Below are 9190 nucleotides of genomic sequence, written 5' to 3' on the forward strand. Positions count from 1 at the left end.
CCCGGGCCAGGCGCTATGGGTCCGAGCGCCCTTGCTGCCCCAGAATCGTGCCTCCGGCTCGGGCCAGCCCGCGGGAAAGACTTGGATGGTGCATGCGGGGAGTGGGTAGCTTGCGAGCCTTCCAACAGACGATGAACCCAGGACTTGTCCTTAGAAAATTGCCCTTTGCTAAGGAAGTTACGCTTCTTGACTAATACATGAGGTGGTGAATGACTAAGTGCAGGACTGCATTTATACCTGCTCTAATTACCTTTTTCTCCTGTGTCTCTCTAGGGTGGATTTGCAAAGTGTTACGAGATGACAGATTTGACAACAAATAAAGTTTATGCTGCGAAAATCATTCCTCACAGCAGAGTAGCAAAACCTCATCAAAGGGAGAAGGTATGTATGGATGAATGATTTTTTTCCCCCACAAACTCTTTGTGTGCTAGATTGCCTGCCTACCCCTTTTCCTGAAATGGTTCTGATAGAGCTGTCTGCTCAGCCTTGTGGAAGTACGGCTAACAACACCTTTCTTCTTTCCCACTGTCTTGTGTTTGCAGATTGATAAAGAGATTGAGCTGCACAGAATGCTTAATCATAGACATGTTGTGCAGTTTTACCACTACTTTGAAGACAGAGAGAATATTTACATTCTTCTGGAATACTGCAGTAGAAGGGTGAGCATCAACTGGGAGAAATCTGGTATTTACTTACCTGGAGTCTGCAACTAATTTAAATGTGTGATGTGTAAAACATTTTTTTTGTGGCTTTAGTTGTTGTTTCTCTATGTACTCATTTACTTTTGCTTAAGGTGAATCTTGTGCATGAATTGTCAGTGACATTTCTGCCTTTGTTTTTCCTCTGCAGTCAATGGCTCACATCTTAAAAGCAAGGAAGGTATTGACAGAACCAGAAGTACGATACTACCTCAGGCAAATTGTGTCAGGGCTAAAGTATCTTCATGAACAGGAAATCTTACACAGGGATCTTAAACTAGGTAAGTTCTCCAGATTGCCAACTTCTAAACATACTCCTCCAGCCCTATCAGTGTTGTACCTCTTTATCCTTGTATGGGGATCTTTTGTTTAGTAGAATCAGCTTAATCTGTCTTTACAGTGGAAACTCATGCTGCTTAAGGGATGACATTAAGCATTCCGAATTTAAAAAAAAATCTTGCCTAGCTTCTGGCTCTGAACAAAGTATGACTCAGCACCTGTGGCAAATGCCTTCATACCTTGCCAGAGACGGACTAACTGGAATTTCTTTGTCTGCCAGGTAACTTCTTTATCAATGAGAACATGGAACTGAAGCTTGGTGACTTTGGCTTGGCAGCTAGGCTGGAACCACTGGAGCACAGGAGGAGGTAGGAACATCAAAAACGTATAGTCTGGTCGTAAATGAAACTAAATTCCTATGAAAATGAGAAGTCATGTTCCATAGCAAAAGCTAGTTACTGCCCCTCCAGTGTCGTGAAGATAAAATGAAAAAACATCTATGCTATTAAAGTTCCTACAGCTCCTCTTTAGATGTCTGAACTTGAGAGGAAAACCTGCCCTATGAAAAATAGCTCCTTCCTCTTTCTATTTGAAATATTAACCAGCTCTGTGGTGTCTTTGATTTTTTCAGAACAATATGTGGCACACCAAATTACCTCTCTCCAGAAGTCCTCAACAAACAAGGGCATGGCTGTGAATCTGATATATGGGCCTTAGGCTGTGTAATGTAAGTACTTTCCTGCCTTTGAAATGTATTATATCTGTCACTGGCTTAGGCTTCTGAGAGTTCAAAGGGGACGCAGTGCTGCATCCATTTACAGCCTTTTATACATATGTAGCTCAATGCAGAAATTCTTCATGTTGGGAGATAGACAAAGCCTTTTTTTGTAGCTGTAGACACAAGTATGGTGGGTGTGTAAAATGAAACCGTTTTCCTTTGCCTTCAAACAGGTATACAATGCTGTTGGGAAGACCCCCGTTTGAGACTACAAATCTTAAAGAAACATACAGATGTATAAGGGAAGCAAGATACAGCCTGCCTTCATCTCTCTTGGCACCTGCAAAACACTTAATAGCTAGTATGTTGTCAAAAAACCCTGAAGATCGGCCCAGTTTAGATGAAATAATTCGACATGAATTCTTCTTACAGGTTTGTACTGTCTGCTATTAGTGGTGTAAAAAACAAAATCCACATAAAAATGCACTCTGTGGTCTAAAAAGTTTGTGTTGTATTTCCACAGGGCTTTACACCTGACAGACTTTCTGCAAGCTGTTGTCACACCGTCCCTGATTTCCATTTGTCAAGTCCTGCTAAAAATTTCTTCAAAAAAGCAGCTGCTGCTCTCTTTGGGGGGAAAAAGGATAAAGCCAGATACTTGGACACACATAGTAAGTTTGAAGTCTAGATATAGTCCACTTATTTCTATTGCATCAGTTTCATCATATTAGCATACATCTGTGAGATAGCAACAGAACACATCTGTGTCTTAGAGCTTTCCTGGCTTGGTTTTGACTTTTTCTTGATAAGTAAAGATGTTAGCCTGCCCACCTATGCCAGTTTACATACATGAATGCTTCTTACAGCATCCATATCTATATTGGTCATCTGTTAGTTTGTAAAGTGTATTGAAATTTAGTCTCCATTTGTGTATAATGGCATCATTTCTCTGGGAGACTATGGCAGGCTTAGAAGAAGCTGCTAGAGAGACACAATGTGTTTTCTACAGCTAACTTGTTATGCTTTCTGTAATTCAATAGCACTTCCAGATTCAGAGTTAATTTTTTTTTCCTGTGTTGCAGACAGGCTAGCTAAAGAAGATGAAGAAATCTACAAGCTCAGACATGATTTGAAGAAGACATCGATAACCCAGCAGGCCCCCAAACACAAGACAGATGAGGTATATGCAAGTGCAGTTCAAATCTGGTAACAGTTGGGTGGAGTAGCTATAATTAAATTATATTTGACTTGGATATCAGAACTGGGGCTGTACACAGCATAATCAAGCTTAAATGATTAGCAGAGCTGCTTTAAGAGGGCTTAAACAAGCATCACAAAGGTATGGTAGCCTTTGTAGGGAGACTATAAATTTTGGCTTTTGAGTAATTATAGTATCTGCCTAGACTCCATTGTTGCCTGTGCGTTAACTTGTCTGCCAGGTGCTATTTCTCAATATTCCAAATACAGGGCTTCAGTTCATGATTAACTAGGACTTCTTAAAAGAATAGATTGCTGAAATCTATCTTTTACTACTTGGTGTTCAGACCTGCACACATCTGCTCCCTTGCTAGGGTAGGAGAGTAGAAAACTGATTAATAGCCTGTGAGATGCAAATTGAAGATCTAAAGAATGGAAAGACCTGGAGTGCTGCTGTAAGCTAAGTCTAGCAGCAGCTCCTTTGTAATCTTTGTACATGAATACCAGTTTCCCTAGAATTTATCATTTGCTGAGAAACAGGAGAGCCATGCAAAACTTGTGTATAAGCCTTGACTTGTGTTATGTTTGATGTTTACATGTCTGACATCTCTTCTAGGAGATTCAGCCTCTTATCACAACAGTGGTGAAGCCGGGAGCATTGCCAGAAACTAAGCAGATTGGAGACTCCATTCGGATGATAGTCAGAGGAACTTTGGGAAGCTGCAGCAGTAGCAGTGAATGTAAGTGCAGCAAAATGTGATGTCTAAGTCTGAATCCCGCTTTATTTTCCTCATATCTTAAAAGCTTGAAGCAAACATTGCTTTTATAGTCTTATTTTTGATGTTGCAAAAGCCAATAATTTTGAAAAATTTTAAATTAGAAAGTCATTAAGGCTAGATTTCTTAAAATCTATGTAACTCAAAAGTTTAGAATGAAAATCTTCTCCCTGTGTGCTCTTGTCAGTCTAATAATCCTTTCTTTTCAGGTTTGGAAGACAGTACTATGGGAAGCGTTGCTGATACAGTTGCAAGAGTATTAAGGGGATGTCTGGAGAATATGCCAGAAGCAGATAGCAACCCCAAAGAACAGCTGACAGCATCCTTCCAGTGGGTTACAAAATGGGTGGACTACTCCAACAAGTACGGCTTTGGATACCAGCTGTCAGATCACACTGTTGGTGTCCTCTTTAACAATGGAGCACATATGAGCCTTCTGCCAGACAAAAAGTAAGAATCAATACAAAGCAAACAACTCACTAAAGCAGTTTAAACATGAAATACTTGTTTCTCATCACTAACCACCTTATTTTTTTTTTCCTCTTTCAGGACTGTGCATTACTATGCTGAGCTAGGCCAGTGCTCTGTCTTCCCAGCCACAGAGGCCCCTGAACAGTTCATCAGCCAAGTAACTGTACTGAAGTATTTCTCTCACTATATGGAGGAGAACCTTATGGATGTAAGTTCAGCATCTTCAGGGTCCTGTGCTGTAAAAATACACTAAATGTAAACTGAGTGCTTAACGTAGTCTGTTCCTTTTCCTAGGGAGGAGACTTGCCCAGCCTAACAGATGTACGCAGGCCCAGGCTTTACCTCTTACAGTGGCTCAAATCTGATAAAGCATTAATGATGCTCTTCAATGATGGCACGTTTCAAGTAAGTGTAATACCATCATCCAGGGAAAAGGTCTTAAAATACCTTATTGCATTAAAACTAGGAAAACCTCAGAAATTGAGAGGAGAAAGGAGACAAACAGCCACTCTACTTCTCTTTTACAGGTGAACTTCTACCATGATCACACAAAAGTTATAATTTGCAATCAGAGTGAGGAATATCTCCTTACCTACATAAATGAAGACAGGATATCCACAACGTTTCGTCTGACAACTCTTCTGGTTTCGGGATGTTCATTGGAACTAAAACACAGAATGGAATATGCTTTGAACATGCTGCTGCAGCGATGTAACTGAAGGAATTGACTCTGTTAAACCAAATGGACTCTCTTGTTCACTGTGAATCTGCAGTGGAGATGGTGGAGCAACTAGTATGTTGATGATGGATGTGTGGTGGTACGAAAACTGGACTGTCCAAGTGTGCTGGGCACACATCTATTAGAAGCCTAAACCTACTTGTTGGAGTAAAATGTTGTGACAAGGACTTCTTCGGATCATAGTTTTCCTTGCTTCATGTGTGTTAAAGATATAATTTGACTTGAACTCGGAGCAGAGTGTGTCTGTTTGCTCTGTAAGAGAGCATCTCTGGTGGAGTTAAACTGTGAATACACATTTGGAAAGGGAGGGAAGGGAGAGCTCCGTTGTTGGGGATAATTGTAACAAGCAGCTTCTGGTTGCTTAACTGTGAACTATGGCCATACTGTTTTTTTTCCTTATTTTTCAAAAATACCCACACTTGTGGCTGGCAAAGTGCATTCCTTGTTAATTTTTTTTTAATTTATTACAGCCTAAAGTGAAGTATTTATTACTTTTTTTTTTTGGACCTTGGCATTTTGAATATAAATCTGTTGGCAATAAAGAATGGAAATCTGAACCGTCATTATCTACTCTTTCTCCTATATAACTGAGCATGCTTTACTTTGCATTACAAGAAATCTCTCAGATTTGCTTTCTATCTTCTATTTTTAAAAAGTCTGCTACAGGTCTGGCTATGAAGGGTAGGCAGGTTTATCTGTGACTATGCCCACTTACAGTCACAAACACCAACACAGCTATTGTTAATTATAGTTGCAATCCTAAAATAACTGCTGATGGAGCTTACAGACTAATGATGTAGGCCTTGACACTAGTTATTGGCCTAAGAGCTTAAAACAAAACTATGGATCTCTTCAGGATACTACATCTCAAAATTGATGTTTAACACTGACTGATAGGAATGCTTTCTTCTGGGTGGTATGTTAGAGACTGAAGGATAAGGGGCTGTGTGAATTCTTGCTGGGAAAGCACTGCTCTTATCAAGGGGCTGAGAATCCTGATACCTCAACAGCAGACTGAATTGACCATACCTGTCACTTTGCCCCTACTGAGCTTTATTTTGTCTTTCCACCCTTGGTTAAATGGTTACCCTAGTAAAGTAAAATCAAAAGGGTGAAAAAATTAAAGAGTGACTTAGTGTATACCATAAATTGTAATTTTGTTTTAGTAACACTTATGGCCATTTAAAGTTATCAGTTGGGTATAGAAAGCCCAAAGTTTACACTAGGTTTTCTGAGACCAACATAGGGATGGCCTGCTGCTTTCTGCAATCCTACCGCTTCTAAACATCCACTTGCATAACTAATGGCTTTCCAAAACTGAAGGCAGTGCCAGTTGTCAGTTAAAACCATGCAAATAGATGCAATTAAGGAGAAATCATGGACTCCAGGCAGGGGGAAATTGTCTGACTTTTGGACTGGGCTTTATTTCTCTTAGATATTGCATAGCACCTGGACCTGTATAAACATATAGCTGTCTCCAAGTAACTGTTCTGATGCAAAAGCAAGCAGTTAATTGCTTACTTGACCTATTGTTCCTATAACTGAATGAGGCCTTTTCTGAACAACATCAACTGCCATTGGTGTATCAATCACAGCAGCTGAATGTAAGGTAACAGGCAGAGTAATAAAATGCAGACTAAACAAAGTACAGATGTCAATCTGAAATAGTGAGCAGAGTACTTCATCTTGCAACAAGCGCATATAACTGTGATGGGGTTTGTTGTATCGAATACCTTGCATTAGGTAATATTTATTTACTTCTCAAGTCTAGACAGGAAGACCCAATTGACTTATTCAGATGGATTCATTAATGTAACTCTAGGCAGTTCAGTGAAGTTAAATATATACTTGCTATAGTGAGCAAAATTCAGCTTCCCAGCTGTCTGCTTTCTTCATGGGATAATGGCTGATTTTATTCCTGAGAGGCCATGACTTACCTAATTCTGCTGCACACATATAGCTACTGTTGTGTTCTTTTCCCTAACAAAGTAAAATCTCCCTTTTTGTTTAGGACACCAGTTAACATACAATTTGCATGCACTTCAAAAACAAAATTTACTAGGGCTATAGTACTTCACATGGAAAAACCACTATTTGTTCAACTTTTGTGTGCTAGAGAAAGTACAAACCTTTATTCAGTTGCTATGATTTCTTTGTGTACCAAAATCATGTTTGCATGGCTATAATTCAGGCTTGTGTAAGCAAACCAGCCAGCTTTTAATGTAGAATATTTAAAAATGTATGTAAAGGTTCCAGGAGGCTAGTTGTTTGTGGAGGGTTGATACCTCACTAAAATAAGTTAAGTGAATCAGCTATTTATATGCAGTGTTTATGCTCAGTGGTTGCTAAATCCTTATGTATCTTTCTGCTTAGTGCACCTTCTGCTCTGTATCCTTACGTCATTTTTTTATTTTAACATTGCAAAACAAGACAGATGTTTAGATCAGGTTAAGAAGAAATACACTTTTCAAGGTACCTTTGTCCTAGTCTCTGAGCCCAAAGAGGGAAAGCCATTTTAAAATTCTTGGTATAAGAACTTGCATCAGGAACAAAGGTTCTGAAATTCTTTCTCAGGGTGGATCCTGTCTTAAATAAGATACTGCAGTGCGCTACTTGGCCTTCTTTACTTAATCACGTAACTCCCTCTTGTAATTCTGCATACAGGAAGATAAATATTAGAAAGATACTTGTCCATATCTTCTGTATAACAAATATCTCACCTTCTCTTGAAAGATGTGGTCTGAATTTTATGCTTGTCCAGCATATGTTCTATTATATTGAAACCAAGAGAAAACACAGCATAAAATCTAGTTTGGGAGAATATCTACTTGAAAGGAAATGTGAGGATTAAAAGATTAGGTGAAAGCACAAAGGTTTGTCAGGTATGAATGCAGGACACAATGAAATAACATTGACAAGGAAAAAAAAATCTGTTGTACTCTTATTAAAAAATCTTTATGAAGTTTGAAAATATTTTTTTAAAGTATACATACATACTTGTATGACTGAGTGCACTAATCTGCTGATAGCAAACAAGTCAAGAAAATTATTCAAACAGGTCATGCTTCAGCATTAAAAAAATGCATTACCCACTGATGCCACTAGTAACTCATGTATTCCAGGGCATTCTGTAATCCTTTCCTGAAATTATTCCATTTCATTAAGTTCCTATATATAAAACATATGAGAAAAAAGAAAAGTTTCAGTATATGCTGCTTTGCAATATTGAATAAAGTTTCCAATATTCTCCAGGTTACTTAGGAAACTAGAAGAATATTCTCTTACTTTAAAGCTATTTCATTACTTCTGAAAATAGTCATATCAGAGAATGATCCTTCCACTGCCCATCAATGACAGGTAATTTTGTGCCTGATTAAATAGACTCTAAATGTAAATTCAAATTTTTAAAAATCATAGGTTTTTATAGGTCTTTATGAACCCCCAAGCAGATGTATATCCAAAGAATCAACCAGAATAATGCATGGCATGGGCCATGGCTCTTTTTTATTTGGTCTGGTTTTATAATTTTTATGCCTTATGAACATCAATAGTGGCAGAATTGCCACAATGTTAGACTACGACATTCAAATCAAGACGTTAAACTCCATTTAAACATCCTTTTAAATATATATATTTGGAAACAAATATCATGGATCCTCATGGTGTTTGGAAATTAGGATAATAGAAAGTAAAGATTTAGCCTCTGGGATTTATGCAGGTAACTTAGCTTAGGTATGGGAATATAATTGATTTGAAAGATTCTGTTTTACTGGCTACAATTGAAACTATTTTGTCTTTCGTCTCTACTGTGAAATCATGGGTAAAAAAACCCAAACACATATTCTCTTGTCCATAGCAACTAAATATGATTTGAACTCGAGTAAGGCTGATTGACCTCTTTGACACCTTTTCCTGCTTACTATTGAAAGAAATGCCTTAATCCTCATGACGAAAACATAAAAGTACATAAAATTGACATGAGGCATTATTAGTACCAAACTGGCCTAGGTAAAGAGTTACTAAACCCTTTTTCATCAGAAGTAAAAAAGCAATAAGGTATTTTACAGTTACCTCCTCTAAGGATTCTGAGTGAAGACCTAAATGAACTCACCCAGCACTTTGGCAGTTTGTAGGCTGATGTTTTTTGTGGCAGACCAGAAATGAAGACTTATCCACACACTGCCTCCCTTATATGTATTGAATGATCATGAAAATGCCTGCTCATTTTCTGCTGATGGTTTCAAAAGTTACATAAAGGTGAATCAAGCATTATCCACAAGTGAGTAGATGGGTGCATGAGAGTGTCGCTCCA

The 9190-nt window shown here is 38.4% G+C and overlaps 1 protein-coding gene across 1 annotated transcript; it reads left to right on the forward strand.

Moving 5' to 3' along the window:
• The first annotated feature begins 252 nt into the window (after positions 1-252).
• Positions 253-5441, forward strand: PLK2 (polo like kinase 2). The gene is made up of 13 exons (XM_014307416.2): positions 253-381; positions 543-659; positions 850-979; positions 1258-1345; positions 1609-1704; positions 1929-2127; positions 2219-2366; positions 2778-2875; positions 3509-3632; positions 3878-4118; positions 4218-4347; positions 4434-4544; positions 4667-5441. The coding sequence occupies exons 1-13, from the start codon at positions 298-300 to the stop codon at positions 4856-4858; spliced, it is 1758 nt and encodes a 585-aa protein (XP_014162891.1). The 5' UTR covers positions 253-297; the 3' UTR covers positions 4859-5441.
• Positions 5442-9190: the final 3749 nt, after the last annotated feature.

This window comes from Geospiza fortis, unplaced genomic scaffold, assembly GCF_000277835.1.
Source record: "Geospiza fortis unplaced genomic scaffold, GeoFor_1.0 scaffold443, whole genome shotgun sequence".
Classification (NCBI taxonomy): Eukaryota; Metazoa; Chordata; class Aves; order Passeriformes; family Thraupidae; genus Geospiza; species Geospiza fortis.

Bases quoted from the DNA above. Each gene is read 5' to 3' on its own strand.
- PLK2 (XM_014307416.2), top strand. From the start codon at position 298: ATGACAGATTTGACAACAAATAAAGTTTATGCTGCGAAAATCATTCCT. The intron at 382-542 runs GTATGTATGGAT...TTGTGTTTGCAG, and splicing joins AACCTCATCAAAGGGAGAAG to ATTGATAAAGAGATTGAGCT. The intron at 2,876-3,508 runs GTATATGCAAGT...CATCTCTTCTAG, and splicing joins CCAAACACAAGACAGATGAG to GAGATTCAGCCTCTTATCAC.